Source organism: Mustela erminea, chromosome 5 (genome assembly GCF_009829155.1).
Source record: "Mustela erminea isolate mMusErm1 chromosome 5, mMusErm1.Pri, whole genome shotgun sequence".
Taxonomy (NCBI): domain Eukaryota; kingdom Metazoa; phylum Chordata; class Mammalia; order Carnivora; family Mustelidae; genus Mustela; species Mustela erminea.
This window is the reverse complement of record NC_045618.1, coordinates 111,546,048-111,566,202: the sequence shown is the minus strand read 5'-3', so window position 1 is coordinate 111,566,202 and position 20,155 is coordinate 111,546,048. Positions and strand designations below refer to the sequence as shown.

The following is a 20,155-nucleotide window of genomic DNA, read 5'->3' as shown; positions in this document are numbered from 1 at the left end:
GCTTTTGCACGCCCTGGGGAAAGTCCCCGGGTCACGCGGTTGTGTGTGGGGAGCCTGTGACGCTCAGGCTCGTCTCCACGCTTCCGCCTACAGAGTCACGACTGAGGACCGTGGTGGAGGTACCCCGAGCGCGGGCCGACCCCCGCCTGGCCACTAGAGTAGGCGGGAGGGCGCGCACGTACGCACGCACGCACACTTCAACCCCCGCGCCCCTCGTTCCCCGGCTACCAGGCGCGCGGTCACGTGGGCCCATCGCGGGGCGGCCGGCGCGGGAAGCCGCGCGAGAGCGGGCCGCAGGGTGCGTGAGCCGGCGCCGCCGCGTGACGTGCGCGGCGCGGGAGCCGCCCCTCCCGCACGGAGGAGCCGGCTGGCCGCCGCGGCGGCGTCTGGGTAAGCGACGCGGCCCGGCCCCTGTGGGCTGCTCCGCGCTCAGTCCCTCCCGCCGCGAGCCGCCCGGGGCGGCGGCCTGCAGCTGCGCCGGTCGCGGGACAGATGCAAGTAGCTGGGGCGAGGGGTGTTTTGGTCCGTTTGACATGTCAATCAGGGCGCAGGAGGAAAATGGCAACCGCGAGTGAGCACTGGGCGGAGAATGCCCAGAGCCGCCTCTCGCTGCCCGCAGAAGGCGGCTACAGGGGCCTGACCCCGCGCGGGAACCCCCGACGGGCCCGCGGCGTTCCCCGGGCGGCCGCGCGAACCCTTCTTGCAAGTGGGCGGGTCTCTTGGTGCAAGCTGAGAGACGCTGCGGCCCCTGTCCTCTCCCTTCCCCACCCCCGTTTGTGATTACCCCGTTTCTAGGGCAGGAAGTTCCTCCTCCTCCATAATTCATTTCTTTCCTTTTTTCAGATTATGTTAATCTCACTCTGAGTAAATCCAGTTTTTCTTTTTTAAAGTTTGCCGGATCGTTCACTGCTTCCCTAGCACTCGTTATTTGGAGAAACCAAGCTACTTTGACAGCACTTAGAGCTGTACTTGGAATTTGACAGCAGCTACCGTGTTTCATTCAGTAACGCCCATTTCCCCCCAGGAAATTACATTTCGCATTCAATCTCTTGAGACTCAAGGTTTTTTTTTTTTTGTTTTTTTTTTTTTTGACAAAACTGTTGATTCGCGCAGGGTTTTGTCAAGTGTGTAAAGTACACTTTGGGATGACAGATTTTAAAGCTGAAAGGGGCCTTACAGGAAATCCAGTTCATCCCTCTGTTTTACAGATGAAGACACTGGGCCTAACGAACGTGTAGCTTGACTGAAGCCCTACACACCTTTTGAGTAACTGGACTCCAGGGCTCGAGGCCTTGGTTACCACACCAGGAGCGCAGTGCCAGTTTAACCCACTCACTGTAGAGACAGTCTGCCAGAGGTGATTATACTTGGCTTGATTCAGATTATTGAGAAACAAGGCTTGGCCGTTGTGTGTTGGCTCTGGTATTTTAAGTAATGGGGTTGGCATTGTCTTTAGGTGGAATAGATTGCCTATGATGTCTTTGGGGGCTCAAAGCCCATCTTCTCCAAAATTCAGCCCTATTCTCTGTAAGAATAACCAACATTTGCAGCACTGGTTACTTCCTTAGGTTAAGGCATCAAAGTTCCTTGAGCAATCTAGGTATGTTTCGATTAAGCGTAAACTATCCAGTATCAGGAATCAGTTCCTTAAGAGCGAGCAGTATATGGGGATAGCACTTGGAATAGATTAGTTCTGATGGCTGGTCAGTAACAAAGCAGGGAGGGGCCTCAAATGACTTGCTCTACCTTTTTGCCCAGCCCTTCCCTGAATGTCTTATTTGGAGGTAGTGAAGATGGATTCTGCTCCAGTTGTTGGCTGTTTATTGAGCACCTGCAGTGGCTAGCCACTTTCATAGATGAATTCTGAATACTTGACAAAAAGGGAGGTGGTATTGTCTCTTTGTTAGAAACAAGGAAACAGAGATTTACCTGGCTTCTGCGATGCTGTCATTTGCCGTAGAATTCAAGGCTAGATCACTTATCTCCCAAGTCCAGTCAGTGCTCTTTTGCATTTTATCTTGCTACCACTTCAAGCCGGGAAAGGGATGAGAGAATCGCCTGTGGCTGATTTATTGGCGCCTGTGGTTGCCCAGAGAGGCTGAGCAGGACTTTCAGCTGCCCTCTTTGCCTTAGAAAATGGAGCTGTGTGCTTCCACCCTATCTCCTGAGGGGAATGCGCAGGAGCCAGGCTGTCTAGCTGGGGAGGAGGGGCCCAAGAGTCTTGGCTGTAAAATATCCTGGCAAGGGCAATGCTGGGAAGTGTTGCATAATGCCCTCCCCACCACTGAACCAAAGTGATTTATTTACTATGGCCCGTAGGTGGTGCTTGACCATCTGTTAAAGAAAAAAACTTGTCCTTTTTTGTAATAAAAGCCCAAAACAGAGTTGGGGGGATTTATATTATTGCAGGGTTTTTTCCTTGTCTTAAAAAAAAAAAAACAGTGCAGGTGCTCTTATCTTGATAAATTATAAAGTACTTCTACACCACTTCCTGTGCCCCCTTTCTGCTTATTTATTCCAAATTGCATGGGTACTTCCATCTTTTGAGAGAAGAATGCTAAGGAAAAATACTATAATTTACAGTTACAGCGCAGGTTATGGAGTTAGACTAGCTTTTGATCGCCACTTTATACTGTCTCCTAGTTGTGTGTTCTAAGCCCATGTCATCTGTAAAATAGATATAAAAATAACACATAGCCAAGGTGAGGACTAAAAGAATGTACATAGAACACTTAGCACAAGGCCTTGCATGTAGTATTTACTCATTATAATCGTAACTATTTGAACTAGAACAGTATTATTCCCTCTAGGATAGGAAAGGTATTACTACTTGAATGTGCTTGGGGAGAGTAGAGGAAGAGGAAAGTATTTGAAACAAACATCAGTTTCAGGATTAGTAATTGAATTTATTCACACATCTGCTTTCCCTTTGTTCGCAGGAATTTTTTTCTTTCTTTTTTTTAATCTTAACTGAAGAAAAAGTGTTTATATTATTGTAAGTTGTTTCTGAAAATTCTCTAAACTATTCCTTCCCTGTGCATATCAATCATACGTTGACTTTTTGTTCCTTGTGAAAAACTCGAGGCACTTGAAGCAAAAGGCTTCATTAAGCCATCTGGATAACGTGTTTGTGGAGCATTCCGTGGCAAAGGAAGTATTGGTTCACCTATATTCAGAAGTTATAATTAGTCTTGTTTGTACTGTATTCTAGGTCTGTACTCGCGTTGTCGTTATCCAGCTTCCTTCTGTCCTTTGAGTACCTTGTTTTTTTCTTTCAGAAATGCAGTCATCACTCTTTTTTTTTTTTTTTTTTTTTTTTTTTTAGTGGACTAAGAAGAATCATTTATTTTCCTTTACAGGGTTCTGATTTTGTTAAGGTTCTTTAGCAATTTGCACTAACCGGTGTTAGCACTCTTGTTTGCCTGGTGCTGTGGCTTTATCAGGCATCCCACATGTTGGTTAGATGGTTAGAGATGTAGTAGGCTGGCTGTGTCTGGCAACAGGCAGGCCCCAAACTAACGTTTCCCTGTTCCGTTAAAGGTTTCTAGAGCATAACTGCTCTTCCTGTGTCATCTACCACGTCTGCTTCTTACCCTCTTCTCTAATGTTTTCAGTGATTTTCGTAAGCAGATGCTTAGAATTACTGCACATTTTATCTCAATATTCTCAGATTTGAGATTTCCATATCATCTTCAGATGTTATGAAAATAGGCATAATGGTGTATGAGAGAAAATACCTTTTTTTCTTAATACTTTTTTAGAAGAAGTCTGAAAATGGTATGTTCCTCTTCTGCCCCCACTGTCCAATTAACTAGTTTGAGAGCACTTTTATTTCTCAGAATCTGGATAATTTTTTGTTTAAATTTACAATTAGAATTACAGTTGTTGATTTTTGTTCATTTAATGTAATTGGTACAATTCCCACATTTTGAGCATAGCTTGTAAAATTGCTTCTTTTTCTCTGTAATTCTACAGTGTGACATATTCTCTTTATTTTCCTTGGTTTCCTTCTAACACAGTGGTTCCTAACTGAGGCGTCGTATTAGAACCACTATCCTTTTTAAAAAAGGATGTGAGATGCGCCTGGGTGGCTCAGTGGGTTAACCCTCTGCCTTCAGCTCAGGTTGTGATCTTGGGGTCCAGGGATTGAGTCCCGCGTTGGGCTCTCTGCTCAGTGGGGAGCCTGCTTCTCCCTCTCTCTCTCTGCCTGCCTCTCTGTCTACTTGTGATCTCTGTCTGTCAAATAAACAAATAAAATCTTTGAAAAAAATTAAAAAATAAAAATAAAAAAAGGATTGAGACTCACTCTCAGCAATTCTGTTTGGCTTGGTCTAGGGTAGGACACAGGCATCAGTCTGCATTGAAAGTTTTACACTACAGTCAGTGATAAGAGCTACTAGTCCATGATAAAATGATCTCTGCAAACATTCTTTCTCTGGGTTATAAAATGTTATACCTCCATAATCCTGTGAAAGTATGATTAAAAAGTTAAAATCATTGTATAAAGTCTGTCATCATGTGGCACTTTGAATATTTCTGCTTTTACCTTTGTATTTATAGCCATGAGTAAGTATCTCAAAAAAGCTGCACATATTCCTCTGCCAACTTTTCTGTCTCCTTCTCTTAATGATAATTTAATAATAAAGTCACAGTGGTAGGAACCACAGAGAAAATATCTAAGACTGTTTATTTTCTACAGGAACAGATATCTTAGTCCTCTTGTCCCATTTTTATTAAAGATTCTACAGCCTGAGAGAATGAAAAACTATGTATTCCAGGACATGGTCTGGCTACCATAGGTCTGAGAGTCCAGTCTAACTAATACAAAAGATTTTTTTTTAATAAGTAAAAATCAAAAGATGTTAAATTTCAAGTTAACTTTGAATTAAACAAAAATGGATACTGGTATAAAGCTGTTGTAGTTTACTTAAGTTTGAGCTAATCCAGAGTTACTACAATTTAGTTAGTAAACAAGGTTTTGTAGTCTCTCTTAAATATTAATACTAATTCTATTATTATAGTATAAATACCACTTTGATAATAGATACAGCATTTTAAGATGAAGCACTCTTTCACTTTGGCTTTTGTCTCTATAATAAAATGATAAATTATTTTTTGCATCTCTTCTCACATCTTAAAATTTCCACCCAAAATTCTTTTCTTTTAAGATTTTATTTATTTATTTGAGAGAATGAGAGCATGAGCAGTGGGGAGAGGGAGAAGCAGGCTTCCCAGTGAGCAGGGAGCCCTGACAGTGGAGTTCCATCCCAAGACCCCAGGATCATGACCTGAGCCTAAGGCAGATGTTTAACCAGTACAGGTACCCACATGCCTCTCCACTCAAAATTCTTAAATAAAACTTCTGAGATCTTTCTGTATGCATAGGAATCTTTAGCTATTCCACATACCAGAGAAAATAATATTTATGGTCAAAGAAATGATGAGCAAAGGCTACATGAAAAACCTAGCTAATAAATTTGCCTAGTAGGTTGTATTAGAAAATATTTTTAAGGGATGCCTGGGTGGCTCAGTTGGTTAAGTGACTGCCTTCGGCTAAGGTCATGATCCTGGAGTCCCAGGATTGAGTCCAACATTGGGCTCCGTGCTCCGCAGGGAGTCTTCTTCTCCCTCTGACCCTCCCACTTCTCATGCTCATTCTCTCTCTCAAATAAATAAAGTCTTAAAAGAAAACATTTTTAATAACTTTGCGATGGATTGGCTCTTTTGACAAATAAAATCTGATTGTGTTGCCTTAAAATGTCAAAGGTCTGTTATTATACAAAGAAGTTTGAGCGAACCTGTTATGTGTCTAAGTTGTGGGGTTTTTTTTTTCCTTTTAAGCATATCTGAATTTGTTTCACTTTATAAACTTGGAAAAAGTTTCCCTTTATTCGCTTCAATATATTTGCAAAATCTGCCATCGGTATGTATGTTAAAAGTTACAGATGGGGATTTGAAGAAAGGGGATGAGTTAAAAGTCAGACTCAAGGGGCGCCTGGGTGGCTCAGTGGGTTAAAGCCTCTGCCTTCAGCTCAGGTCATGATCTCAGGGTCCTGGGATCAAGCCCCGCATCGGGCTCTCTGCTTAGCAGGGAGCCTGCTTCCTCCTCTCTCTCTGCCAGCTTCTCTGCCTACTTGTGATCTCTGTCTGTCAAATAAATAAATAAAATCTAAAAAAAAAAAAAAAAAAAAAAGTCAGACTCGAAATACTACAGCACCATTATGGCTAGTTGTCGACTTTGCGTACCTCTCCCACCTTCTCTGAGCCTTTGGTTCCTTAACCATAAAATGGAACTAATATTATATCTGCTCTATTACCTCATAAGATTTAAAAAAAGATAACATAGGGCAGAGATTCTCAAAGTGTGGATCAAGGACCCCCAGAGATTCCTGAAAACTTTTCAGGGTCTGCAAGGATCTTGCTTTTGAAAGGCCAAAATCTCTAAATATACTTGAATTAAAACAACTTGTGGCAACAGATTGAACACAGAAACAAAGAACCCAGCTGTATTTTTTAAAGCATGGTATTAAAGAGTACTGTAAAATAGAAAACAGTGCTACTCTTTCCACTTAAAAAATATATGTGGTTATTTTTTTAGAAAAAAATGTTAAAATATAATGGGTTTATTATTATTTAAAATGAATTAAACATTTTTAAATGTCTCACTTTTTATATGGTAAATATTGATAAATACAACCCACATAAGCAACAGCTCTTTGCAGTCCCTAATGCTGCTCTTAAGAGTGTAAGTGGATCTTGAGGCCAGAACTTCTTAAAAGTGGTGAAGGGTAATAATAATGGCTGACTAGTTCCTGTTGGGACAGTTCTGAACTAGAAACTACATTTGACCCTTGAACAGCGTGGGGATTAGGGCCACCAACCTCCCTGCACAGTCAAATATCTGCATTTAACTTGACACCTACCCCCAGCCTCCCAAGTTTAACTACTAACAGCCTACTATTGACTGGAAGCCTTACTGATAGCATAAACAGTCAATTAACGTAATTCATATGTTACATGCATTATATACTGTATTCTTATAATAAAATAAGCTAGAAAAAAGAAAATGTTATTAAGAAAATCATAAGGGGCACCTGGCTGGCTCTGTAGAGTGTGCGGCTCTTGATCTCCAGGTGGTAAGTTCAAACCCCATGTTCCACCTAGAGCTTACTTAAAAAAAAAAAAAAAAGAAAGGGAAAGGAAATCATAAGGAAGAGAAAATACATGTATAGTACTGTACTGTGTTTATCCGAAAAAAATCTGCTTATAAGTGGGCCCATGCAGTTCAAACTGATGTGGTTCAAGGGTCAACTCTATAAACTTGAAAAAAAGCTTTAGAAACCACCGGATGGCAGTTGAAAGTGACAGAAATCAGACAGAAACTGGAATGAAGTCTATACTTGGAAGAAGGGAAGAGCAGTGGATGATTTTTATGGCTTTTTCCTGAGAGAAGTCTCCAGTTGGTGACAGGAGGAGCTGGCCAAACTTAGGTTAATAATCTGTAATCTTACTTGCTTGAAGAAAAGAGGACAGAGTTCAGAGTGACCACACAGCTGGAAAGAAAAGGAAAATCCTAGAAAGGATGCTGGGGGAACCCCACATATTGAATCTCTTGCCAACCCCTAAACTTATACATATGTTGAACTTTCATACAGCACACCAACAAGTAAAAAACTAAACCAAAAGAGAGACAGGGTTTGAAGTTTAAGTCCAGCCAAGTTAATTGTAACAACAAAGCAAAACCATCAGTACTTTTTGGAAGAATATTACAGAATCTAGAGTCTTTACCACAGTAATCACAATGTCTAGGATATTGTCCAAAATGAAACAGGAAACTATCACCCTAATTAATGGAGATTAACTCCAAAATGACCCAGAGGTTGGGTTTGGCAGAGATTTAAAGCAGCTATTACAACTCTGCTTAAGATTGTAAAGCAAGGGCGCCTGGGTGGCTCAGTGGGTTAAGCCACTGCCTTCAGCTCAGGTCATGATCTCAGGGTCCTGGGATCGAGGCCCGCATCGGGCTCTCTGCTCAGCAGGGAGCCTGCTTCCTCCTCTCTCTCTGCCTGCCTCTCTGCCTGCTTGTGATCTCTCTCTGTCAAATAAATAAATAAAATCTTTAAAAAAAAAAAAAAAAAGATTGTAAAGCAAAATAAAGTGGTAATGTGTCAACAAATAGGAAATCTCAGCAGAGAAATAGAAACTAAAAAGGAATGAGATAAAAATTTTAGACTAGAAATATAACATTAAAAATTCACTGAATGAGTTTAACAAAAATGACAGTGAACTTACAGCTTAATAGGAAGTATCTCACCTGAAAAAAAATATTTTAATCCCCTTATGCCTTAATTTTTTTTAAAAGATTTCATCTATCTATTTTAGAGAGAGAATCCCAAGCAGACTCTGCAAGGAGTGTGGAGCCTGACATGGGGCTTGATCCTGTGACACTGAGATCACAATCTGAACAGAAACAAAGGGCCAGATGCTGAACTGACTGAGCTGCTCAGGCACCCCTGAAACAGAAAAATTATTGATGTGAAAGTTCTATATAAACTTCATCACTGTAGGGATGCCTATAGGGAGCCACCCGGGTGGCTCAGTCAGTTAAGCTTCTGCCTTCGGCTCAGGTCATGATCCCGGAGTCCTGGGATCAAGTTCCCTATCAGGCTCCCTGCTCTGTGGGGAGTCTGCTTCTCCCTCTGCCTATTGCTCCCCTGCTTGTGCTCTCTCTCTCTCTCAAATAAATAAATAAAATCTTTTAACTTCATCACTATACATTAGCAGCAGGGATTTTTACTCTAGGTTTCTTTCAAGGTCTAAACTCAGCTCTTCCCTCAGCATGTGGACCGCCTTCATAGTGTATGAATCAAAGCCATGGACAGAGTACTCTCACATTCTCTTCTGACCTCAGCTATCTCCTTGCCACTGTCAGAAGTAAACCTCTCTCTTCTCTGTGGCTGACTGCTACATCATGCTTGTGTTCCTTCTGGCTTCTGGAGGTGCCGCCCCTCTTCAGCCTGAAAGTCTTTATCTGAGCGGAAGCGCCCTATCATCAGCATCCTATCCTATCTGTACCTGCCCTTTATGGCCTCTGCCGTCTAACATTCCCTTGCAGTGAGATATTTTGCTTTTGATGCTTTCCCAGACTATTGTCAGAGGTCACCAGAAATCTCTTAGTCACCACACTTGGAGTATTTATAATAGGCCTCATCCGCATGTTTCTCTGCAGTACTTTCCACCAGAGGTGGACCACTCCCCACCCAGGTTCTTGCCTTTCCTTTACCTCCCCCCATCCCATCCCCCCACTCAATGTTGTTAAGTTTCCTTATTACTCCTCTTGTGTCTTTTCTGGGTTGTTTGATGATTCATTTGTAGCTTGTTTCCCCCCTTTTATTTCACTCAATAGTCTCATCCACTCCTGGTGGCTTCAGCTATGTAATTACAGAGGACCTCCTCTCCCTTTCTAGCCCTTTCCTGCATAGTGTCTCCATTGATCACTAAACATTTCTACTCAGATGCGCTGGCGTGAACACCTTGAACTCACTGTGTCCAAAATGAATTTTTTCTTTTATGTCTATGCCTCTTTGCTGGCATTCTGGAACATTGCTCTTATATTGATACCTACCACATGACAGTTACTCTGCAAATAAGACCTGAAGGGATGAATGAATTCTTCCAGTAACCCAAGCTAGAATTCTGAGACTTGACTTTGACTTTATCTCCTCTGTGGCTGACCACATCCAGTCTGGCTGCCAAACCATGTCAGTTCTATGTCTGGTGTATCTCTTGTATTCCTTCATTTCCACTACTGTCCCTTGGATATTGTAGTGGACTTCTTGCTGGTCTTTATTTCTCCATACCTTTCCCTTGCTAATCTTTTTTTATGTATTGCTACTAGAGCAACCCTGAGTCACAGGCCTGATGATGATGATGATAATGATGATGATGATGGTGATAATTGGTATTTACTGAACACTTATTGTGGGCCTGCCTCACTATTTCTATGTGCTTATATGCATTTTCTTATTAAATCCATGTAACAGCCTGTGAGGTAGATACTGTAATTATCCATATTTTGTAAGTAAAACCAAGGACCAGAGAATTAAGCATCTTCTCAAGATCATACAGCTAAATGAAAGAATTGGAATTTTATTCCAAGCTGTTTAATTCCAGAGTCCAAGCTGTAACTGCTATGCTGTTCTCCCTCCTGCAAAACCGTCTTTACACCATTTGTTACAAACACAACTGGAGTACCTTTCAGTTTTACATTCGGTACCCTGTGTGAGCTGACCACATCTCTTGTTACTCACTTTTGTTTTTTCTGTGCCAAACTGAATTCTTCAGTTACCTATATATTCACACTCCTCCCTGTAATTTTATTCATTCTCTTTTTTCCTGCCTGGAATGCTGTGTTCACCTTCTGCCTCTTCATCTAAATTCAGTTCAAATGGCTTATTTTTCACTGGGTTGCCTGATACTGATCTCCCCACTGACAGCATGTTCTCTGAACTGCTCTTATGACATTTACCACTTTTACTTTTTATCATAATTACCGTGTTTTATGTTTTGTCTCCCCTATTAGCCTGCAGTCTTCTTTTAAAAAGTTTTGAATTTAAATTCAATTTAATTAACATACTGTATTATTAGTTGCAGAGGTAGAATTCATGTGTCATCAGTTGCATATAAGGCCCAGTGCTCATTACTTCAAACACCCTCCTTTTTTTTTTTTTTTAAGATTTTATTTATTTGACAGAGAGAGATCAAAAGTAGACAGAGAGGCAGGCAGAGAGAGAGAGGGAAGCAGGCTCCCCGCTGAACAGAGAGCCTGATGTGGGACTCGATCCCAGGACTCTGAGATCATGACCTGAGCTGAAGGCAGCGGCTTAAACCCACTGAGGCCACCCAGGCGCCCTCAAACACCCCTCCTTAATGCCCATCACCCTGTTACCCCACCCACCCCCAGCAACCCTGTTTCCCCCCATAGTTAAGAATCTCTTTTGGTTTGCCTCCGTTTCTATTTCCCTCTTATTTTATTTTTCCTTCCCTTCCTCTGTGTCCATTGTTTTGTTTCTTAGATTCCGCATATGAATGAGATCATATAGTATTTGTCTTTCTCTGATTGACTTATTTCGCTTAGCATAATACTCTCTAGCTCCAACCACGTCATTGCAAATAGCAAGATTTTATTCTCTTCCTGTGTTTTGGTAATTGCGGACATTGCTGCTATAAACATTGGGGTGCATATTAGCCTGCAGTCTCTTCTTAGTTGCAGCATGTAAGTATTTTTCTTCTGTCCCTATGCTTTGTATAATGCATGCTTTCAAATGATTTTTCTTTATTAAATTTCTCTTCAAAAAATGTGTTCAGTGAGTGAAGAATTTAACTGTTACTCATAGACCATTAACCACAAGATTTTTGTATATGTGGCTTTTTAGTGTGCCCTGTCTCATTTCTGTGTGGTTCAATAGTTCATTATACTAATGCACACACACATATGTGTGTGTGTGTGTGTGTGTGTGTGTGTGTGTGTGTGTAGATAGACCTGGTGAAAATGTTTATGATCTGAGGGGGTTTTTTTCTTAAACAGTTCGTAAGGCTGGTTTAAACTACTTCAGTTTGAACCATTTCATTGAATCTAAGACACATGTTTTTCACATGGTGAAATCTCTAGCATACAGTTTTATTTTGGTTTTTAAATCTCTCTATAATAAGTTGGTGATGTTTTAGAATCCAGGTAATGCAGCAAATAGAAATAAACAGTGACTTTTAGTTAAATGGCCTTTTGGAACAATACTTACAATTTGGAGTTTCGTTTATGTTCAGGTCTCTGTAGATTCTGATATTTTGTTCCCTCTTACTTCATCATTGCTTAAAGGCTTTTAAAATGAGATGGTAAGGAATAAGGGTTTTGTTTTTATTTATTTTTTAATTGGGGAGGTTTGGGAGAAGATTAATGTTTGAGCAAGTAGAATTTTAAAAAGTAATGTATGAGGGCGCCTGGGTGGCTCAGTGGGTTAAGCCTCTGCCTTCGGCTCAGGTCATGATCTCAGGGTTCTGGGATTGAGTCCCGCATCGGGCTCTCTGCTCAGCAGGGAGCCTGCTTCCTCCTCTCTCTCTCTGCCTGCCTCTCTGCCTACTTGTGATCTCTCTCTGTCAAATAAATAAATAAAATCTTTAAAAAAAAAAAAAGTAATGTACGAATAGAATTAAAAGCAAGTTTCAGGATTCCTAAAGTATTATTTATATAAAATTTTAAAACATGCAAAATAATACCATACTTCCTTAAGGGATACGTAAGATGTAGTAAGAACATGATGATGTTACAAGACAGTCATAAACCCCAAAGTCTGGACGGTGATTACCTTTGGAGGCAAGGTAATGGGTAATTAAAATGAGGGAGAGATGGCTGGCTGGCTGTGTGTTTGTCTCCTTGGCTCTGTACCTATTTGTCTATCTGAAATAACTCCTAATTTTTAAAAATGAGGGGAAAAGGAATACATGTTGGAATGTACTTGTGATGTTAAACTTCAATAAAAATATTTAAGTTTGGGGTGCCTGGGTGGCTCAGTTGGTTAAGTGTCCGACTCCTGATTTCAGCTCAGATCATGATCTCAGGGTTGTGAGGTGGAGCCCCACATCAGGTGCCATGCTCAGCATGGAGTCTGCTTAAGATCCACTCCCTCTTCTGCTCCCCAACCCCCAGCTCACTTGTACTCTTTCTCTCTCTCAAAAAGAAAAAAAAAAAAAGGATTTAAATTTAAACAGTACAATTCCCCCACCCTGCTCCCTTGTTTCCCTCCCAGAAGTAAACATTTTACTCATTTCTTTGAACCTTTCCAAAATATGTACATAAAGAAGACTATATTTCTGTATAAATTTCTCTGCCACCTAAAATAACCACTCCAGGGGTACCTGGGTGTCTTAGTTGTTGGGTATCTGCCTTCAGCTCAGGTTGTGATCCCAGGGTCCTGGGATCCAGCCCCACATCAGGCTCCCTGCTTGATGGGAAGCCTGCTTCTCCCTCTCCCACTCCCCCTGCTTGTGTTCCCTCTTCTGCTGTCTCTCTTATTGTCAAATAAATAAATAAATAAAATCTTTTAAAAATAAAATAACCACTCTACCCTCTTTTGCATAAATAGTAGTCTTCTCTGTATGATTTTATGCTTTGCATTTTTTACTTAATATATCTTGGAGATTATTTCATTTCAGTACATTAAATATATAGTTTTAATAAAAATAGATTTAGCCTTATATCAATAATAATTACTTTTTTCTTTACCAGTTATAGCCTAGACTTTATTCATTAATAAGTATGTGTTTCTGTATTAGATTTGTGTAAGCAAATTAAGCAGCAGGGAAATCTGGGTTTCTCCCTAATTCCTCTTTCCAGACATTCTTGCGGCTTCCCGAGGTATCTTGATGTAGAACCTGACCATATCGCTAGGCATCTCCAGTTTGTGGATCGTGTTCTCTCTGGGGAGGTGGAAAGGGAGTGACATTTGGGTTCTGGAGCCCAGTGTCCAGGTTTGAATCCCCTGCTCTGCCACTTACTGGCAGTGTGACTTGAATAAATTAATTCTTGTACTGATTCAGTTTCTTTCATATGTAGATGCATTGACTATCCCTTTCTTGTATAGTGATATTGAGAACTATAGTGAAAAGTGCCTGATACACAGGAGGCACTATAAGTGTTAGCTGGTTTTATTATATTACTGATCACTCAGCTGTCTGCTGCCCAAGCTGTGGCCAATCTCCAGACAGGCAACCCCACAGTCTCATCACTGACCTCTTTAGACTTCGGTCTCTGGCTAGTGAGAAAACCTCATTCTCTTTTTTCAGAAGCTGCTCTTTTAGAGAAGGATCTTGCAGCTGGCCAGTGATGCCCTTTATACCACAGCTGCCTTCTCCTTAAGGCACCAGGGCTGTCCGCAACAGTTGGGGGTTGAAGCAGAGCCTCCCATCTGCCTGGAACTCTTGGCACTCTTGAATGCCCTTGCTGCTCACACTAGACTTCTCTTCCAGAATTCTTCTGCATGTTTTTCCTCATACGTGATTTTTCCCAACACCAGTGGTCCCACTCTCTCTTGTTCCTTCAGGAGCCTCCATGCTTGTATGTGTCTGAATCCACTTAATATCAGGGTTTAGGCTCTTTCCATTGGGTCCCCGGGCCTCATATGTAAATCAGGGGATGTGGCTTGATAATCTGTTTTAAGGGCTCCTGCACATATTGTGACTGATACGTTTCCCAAACGTATTGTAAGATAGTTAGGAGGCCCATGTCGCCCAAGCACACAGAGGATCCTACGGAGCAATGACTTGCTGTAGCCCAGCCAGGGCAGTGGTCTGATATGAACAGTTAGAGCTACATTTGAGTAGCAGTTTCCATTACAAGGTGCTTTTCACGTAACTTCACTCATATAGCTCTAAGGAAGGGGTCCGTATCTCATTCCCATTTTCTCGTGAGGAAACAGGGCTAGAAACATGGTCACATTGATTTAAAAAAAAAAAATGGACAGGCCTTCCTTTTGCTTCTGTGTCACTCATACCAAGCTATCTTCTTACCAGATGAAAAAGACCATATGTTACAGTTTTAGCAGAATTGATATTTTTATAATGGGAGGTTTAATGTTAGCTAGGTTTGGGGTGAAATTAACAGTATTAAAAACTATTGAATAATCTCATTTAAATTTAGGCCTCTTTGTACTCTGTAGGTTTGTGTGAACTGTAGCTAATTTTGTTTAAAAAAAAAATTGTCCTTTTTCTCAGAGCCACAATGGACACAGCTAGCCATAGCCTTGTCCTTCTACAGCAGCTGAACATGCAGCGAGAATTTGGTTTTCTGTGTGATTGCACAGTTGCCATTGGAGATGTATACTTCAAAGCCCACAGAGCAGTGCTTGCTGCTTTTTCTAACTATTTCAAGATGATATTTATTCACCAAACAAGGTAAGGATATGGTTTTGTAAATCTGAAGAGTTTTTAATGTGATATAGCTAAGCCTTATTATAACATCATTTGGGGGACTCTTTATTATGGGGTCACCTTAAGAAAAAAATATGTATTTTTTTTGCACATCCAGTAATTCATCTCAGTATGTAGGATGCATGGTGGAAGGTAAAAATGAAAACAATAGTATAGTTAAAATTTATTGAAGGCTTATCCCGTACCCAAGCACTAAGTATTTACCTAATGTACATTCTACTATTATCCATACTATTTTAGAGAAAAGGAAACTGAGCCTGGGTCAAGGAATTGGCCCATCCAGGATTATACAGCTAATAAGTGATTCTCAAATGCAGATCTGTGCTTAGATCTATGTTCTGACTCATTACATTGCTGATATCTTTTCTATAATACTTTCATAGCAAGGGTGTAATGTCATAATTCTACACACCTTATATTCCATATCACAGTTCAAAAGACACTTGTTTCAAATACTTTTTTCAGAAAGTGTTTTGATTCTTTGAATGTGGGTTATTCCAGCATGACAGGTATGTAGGGAGTGGGCAGGGACGTCATATTCAGATTCTGAGCTCTTAGAGAATAGCTTTAATCCTTCCTAGGTTGAAGGTGATAGAATTCTCTGTTTTGTTTTGTTTTTTTTTTTTAAAGACCTTTCATGAAAAACTTAAAGAAGTCTAGCCTCAATTACACAGTTTCATTTCTCTTCATACTTTTAAATATTTGTTGGGTACTTACGTGTCAGCGCTATGTTAGACCCCAGCAACAGGCTAGGATGCTCACTGTCCTCAAGGAGTTCATTCAATAGAGAACACATGTAAAGAAGACAATTGCGATGTAACTGATCTGCCTGTGTCTCAGTTTCCTTCTCTGTCAAACACTGGCATAGTATGTATACTTACCCAATGGTGTTGAGATTAAATGGATTAATAATATTAAAATGCTTAAAACAGAGCTTTGCACTGTCAGCTACCGTTATCAATAATTAATGTGATACGTCTATAATAAAAGTGTTGTATAAGGTAGAGTGGAGTGTCAGTAGCCCTATTTTGAGGAGGTAGGAAGTAGGAATAGGCTTTACAGAAGCCCTGGATCTTGAAGGATCAGGAGGAATTTTTTTCAGATATTGTAAAGGAATTCAAGAAGGTGCATTGCAGGCAGAGGGAAAAAGTGTATGAAAACATAGGCAGACATGAACTGGGCTAGTACATTCAGGAAACAGAGTAGACCAGAATGGTTGGAATGCATGGCACAAAGTGGGGAGAAGGTTAGAGTGGGAGATACGTTATGGGTAGTGTCAGTGTAGAAACTGGATTAGAAACAGTGCCTTCACCTCAGTCTTGTCTAAGAGCTAGGAGTTGGTTCAGCTCCCAAAAACCTGTTCGTGTGCCAGGCACCATGCTAAACTAAATCCAAGAGATACAAAGGTGTCAGGCCTGGCTCTGTGTTATCTCTGTTGAACAACTAAAAATCCTCAGTTAACAGCTCTGTGCTGATATATAAAACCCCTCCCATAGACCCTGGAAGCGGGTGGGTGAGAGCTAAGAGTGAAACCCGAGAGGGAATCCTGAGATATGGGGACTAAAGAAATGGCTTGCCAGCATGTGACACCCTGTGCATTCTGAAGCAGACAGGAACATTGGCTTCAGGGAAAGTAAGTCCATTGACTGGGCTGTTGTTCCTCCAACACTCCCCTCAGGTTCTCTTTATCCTAATTTTGCAGAGTGTTTCCTGATTTCTTGTTATGCTGTTATTTCTATTATCTGAATTGTAAATTCATGTTTAAAAATTGAGCTTGGGTTATTTTGAAATTTTTCAGTTATACCTATATTCAGTTGTGATTTAAAGAGTAGATACATTACTATAGTTTAGAAGCCAAAATAAGGTTAGTGTAATTTAAGTTCCAAATATTACCAATTTTAATGGATTCTTTTAACATTTTAAATATTTTTTATTTTGGTGAAATATAGACAACATAAAATTTGCCATTTTAACCATTTTAATCATACAGTTCACTGGCATTAGGTACATTCACAGTGTTGTGCAACATCACCACTTGACATTTCCAAAACTTTGCATCACCCTAAACATCAACTCTGTACCCATTAAGCAATAACTCCCCATCTCCCCACCTCACCCCAAGCTCCTGGTAAACTCTAATCTACTTTCTGTCTCTCTGAATTTGCCTATCCCAGATATTTTTTATAAGTGGCATCATACAAAATTTGTCCTTTTGTGTCTGGCTTATTTCACTTACCAAACGTTTTCCAGGTTCACCCATACGGTAACATCATTCAGAACATCATTCCTTTCTTTGGCTGAATAATTTGCCACTGTATGTATATGCCACAATTCGCTTATCCATTCGTCTATTGATGGATGCTTGGGGTTGTTTCCACCTTTTGGCTAATGTGAATAATGCTGTGATGAACATTGCTGTCCAGGTGTCTGTTGGGTCTGTGTTTTCAGTTCTTTCGGTTGTGTACGCAAAAGACTGTTAGGTTCCTTAAGAGGAAGGTTTCTGTTTTCTTCATCACGTTTCTCCTCCCTGGCACCTACTATAGCGCATACCACTTAGGAGTCACTGAATGTTGAATTAATCAGAATATCTGTGTGTATTTCTTAACTTTTGCCAGTAGGTCGAATACATGAAGACTTGTTGCTGGGCCATAAAGCTGGTGTGCTGTGAATGTCTAATTATCTGTTGCTATATTTCATTAAGGCAGATTGCTAAGTCTGAGCTTCTTAGGAAGAAATTGCATTAGCCTATGGCTATATGCTGCTAACTAAAAGGCCAACTGGTCATTTTATCTTGTGTGGGTCTGTTTTTTGTTTTTAACAGTGAATGCATAAAAATACAACCAACTGACATCCAACCCGACATATTCAGCTATTTGTTGCACATTATGTACACGGGGAAAGGGCCAAAACAGATTGTGGATCACGGTCGTTTGGAGGAAGGGATTCGATTTCTTCACGCCGACTACCTTTCTCACATTGCAACAGAAATGAATCAAGTGTTCTCACCAGAGACTGTGCAGTCCTCAAATTTGTATGGCATTCAGATCTCAACGACCCAAAAAACAGCTGTCAAACCAGGGCTGGAGGTCAAAGAAGCTCCTTCCAACAACGGTGGCAACAGAGCTGCTGTCCAGGGTGACCACCCCCAGTTGCAGCTCTCTCTCGCTATTGGGCTGGATGATGGCACTGCAGAGCAGCAGAGGGCCCATCCTGCCGCCCAGGCCTTGGAGGAGCACCAGAAGCCCCCAGTGTCCATCAAGCAGGAGAGATGTGACCCAGAATCTGTGATCTCCCAGAGCCACGCCTCACCCTCATCAGAGGGGACAGGTCCCACTTTCACCGAAAGCAGTATCAAAGTACACTTATGCCATTACTGTGGGGAACGTTTTGATTCCCGAGGTAACCTAAGGCAACATCTCCATACCCATGTGTCTGGATCCCTCCCGTTTGGTGTCCCTGCTTCCATTCTGGAAAGCAATGACCTTGGTGAAGTGCATCCACTTAATGAAAATAGTGAGGCTCTTGAATGCCGCAGGCTCAGCTCCTTCATTGTCAAGGAGAACGAGCAGGAGCCTGACCACTCAAACCAGGGGGCCACAGAGCCCCTGCAGATCAGTCAAGTGTCTTTGATCTCCAAAGACACAGAGCCAGTAGAATTAAACTGTAATTTTTCTTTTTCAAGGAAAAGAAAAATCAGCTGTTCCATTTGTGGTCATAAATTTCTCCGAAAAAGCCAATTGCTAGAACACATGTATACGCACAAAGGTAAATCGTACAGATATAACCGATGCCAAAGGTTTGGCAATGCGTTGGCCCAGAGGTTTCAGCCATATTGTGACAGCTGGTCTGATGTCCCCCTGAAAAGTTCTCGCTTGTCACAAGAACAGTTAGATTCATCTTGTGCCTTAGAGTCAGAGCTCCCACAAGAAAATGTGGACACTATTCTTGTGGAGTAGCAGTTTCTCCTTCACGATTTTTATATCCATTCTAAAAAAGAAAATTCATATGCATTTTTATTCATAAATTATTTTCCTCCTCAACTTCTATTAACTTTTTTCCTTACCATTGATCCACAGTTTTAAGGTTGTATATATTAGGTCTTCTTATTGTAATATACATATGGCTATTAAGAGGTAACCTTCAAGTAGAGTTACGAACAATCATAAATCACAGTTCAGAAATCAGAAGTCAATGTAGGAACTATGGAACTTTAGAGTTAATATTTATAGAATTTTTAAGTTGTAGAATCAGTAAAATTGAATTGAAAATGAAGTAAATGAAATATTTTTTAAAGAATATTCTAGACTATCAGTTTTGGCTAATTTTTCACATGAATACGCCACTATGAAGACTATTTAAAAATATTTTTGGCCATATAGGAAGTTAAAGTTATTTTACTGCATAACTATATGTTATAATGTATACAGATTTTGGTTTTAAGGCATAGCTATAATAAATCAAAAGTAGCTTTAAAATCACTTTTTACTTATTAGCTCTGCAGCATCTTACATGGCTTTTAAATTTTTTTTTACATTGGGGCACCTGGGTGGCTCAGTGGGTTGGGCCTCTGCCTTTGGCTTGGGTCATGATCCCAGAGCCCCACATTGGGCTCTCTGCTCAGCGGGGAGCCTGCTTCCTCCTCTCTCTCTGCCTGCCTCTCTGACTACTTGTGATCTGCCTGTCAAATAAGTAAATAAAAATCTTAAAAAAACAAAATTTTTTTTACATTGAACATACCTCATTTTTAATAAAAAATATTCTAGTAAAAAGAGAGGAAGGCAGAGGAATCAGACATTAAAACAAAGTCCTACAGAGAGAAATAGGAAGATACATAGATCGATAAATGTAGAGACAGATTCAGATAGATCTACACTGACTAACACCCAGTATTGTTACCTTAATCTAGAGCATTCTTATAGACCCTAAGAGTAATTTGAGATTTTTTTTATGACCAGAAATTTACATCAGTGTTAAAGAGGAAAATGATAAAATATAAATTACCTTTCTACTCTCAATGTCCGAGGATTTTCTAGGCTGCCCAAGTTGATGTTAGTTTTCTACATATCACTTGAAAAAGTTGTTTTTTCAATGACACAGTTTTCATTTTTTCCTAATCCATAAAACTAGCAGTAGATACAGTCAATGTCCTATAACTATGTCTGAAATCCATGAT

The 20,155-nt window shown here is 40.6% G+C and overlaps 2 protein-coding genes across 5 annotated transcripts in view; one reads left to right on the top strand and one right to left on the bottom strand.

The window, feature by feature from the left end:
- Nucleotides 1-2,137, bottom strand: part of ZBTB1 (zinc finger and BTB domain containing 1) — a 30,365-nt gene extending 28,228 nt beyond the window's left edge. The window contains exon 1 of the mRNA XM_032344467.1: nt 1,930-2,137. The gene's annotated coding sequence lies outside the window, so the exon portion shown is untranslated. The remainder of the gene's footprint in view (nt 1-1,929) is intronic.
- ZBTB25 (zinc finger and BTB domain containing 25) lies at nt 55-19,022 on the top strand. Of its 4 annotated transcripts, none has more exons than XM_032344476.1 (3): nt 55-119; nt 14,767-14,946; nt 17,804-19,022. In XM_032344476.1, the coding sequence occupies exons 2-3, from the start codon at nt 14,774-14,776 to the stop codon at nt 18,936-18,938; spliced, it is 1,308 nt and encodes a 435-aa protein (XP_032200367.1). In that variant the 5' UTR covers nt 55-119; nt 14,767-14,773; the 3' UTR covers nt 18,939-19,022. The 4 variants fall into 4 exon arrangements, with proteins under 4 accessions (XP_032200367.1, XP_032200365.1, XP_032200366.1 ...); XM_032344474.1 differs by lacking the exon at nt 55-119 and adding an exon at nt 308-390; XM_032344475.1 differs by lacking the exon at nt 55-119 and adding an exon at nt 417-494.
- Nucleotides 19,023-20,155: the final 1,133 nt, after the last annotated feature.

Coding starts and splice junctions, on each gene's coding strand:
- ZBTB25 (XM_032344476.1), top strand. CDS start 14,774: ATGGACACAGCTAGCCATAGCCTTGTCCTTCTACAGCAGCTGAACATG. Junction 14,947..17,803: donor ATATTTATTCACCAAACAAG/GTAAGGATATGG, acceptor TGTTTTTAACAG/TGAATGCATAAAAATACAAC.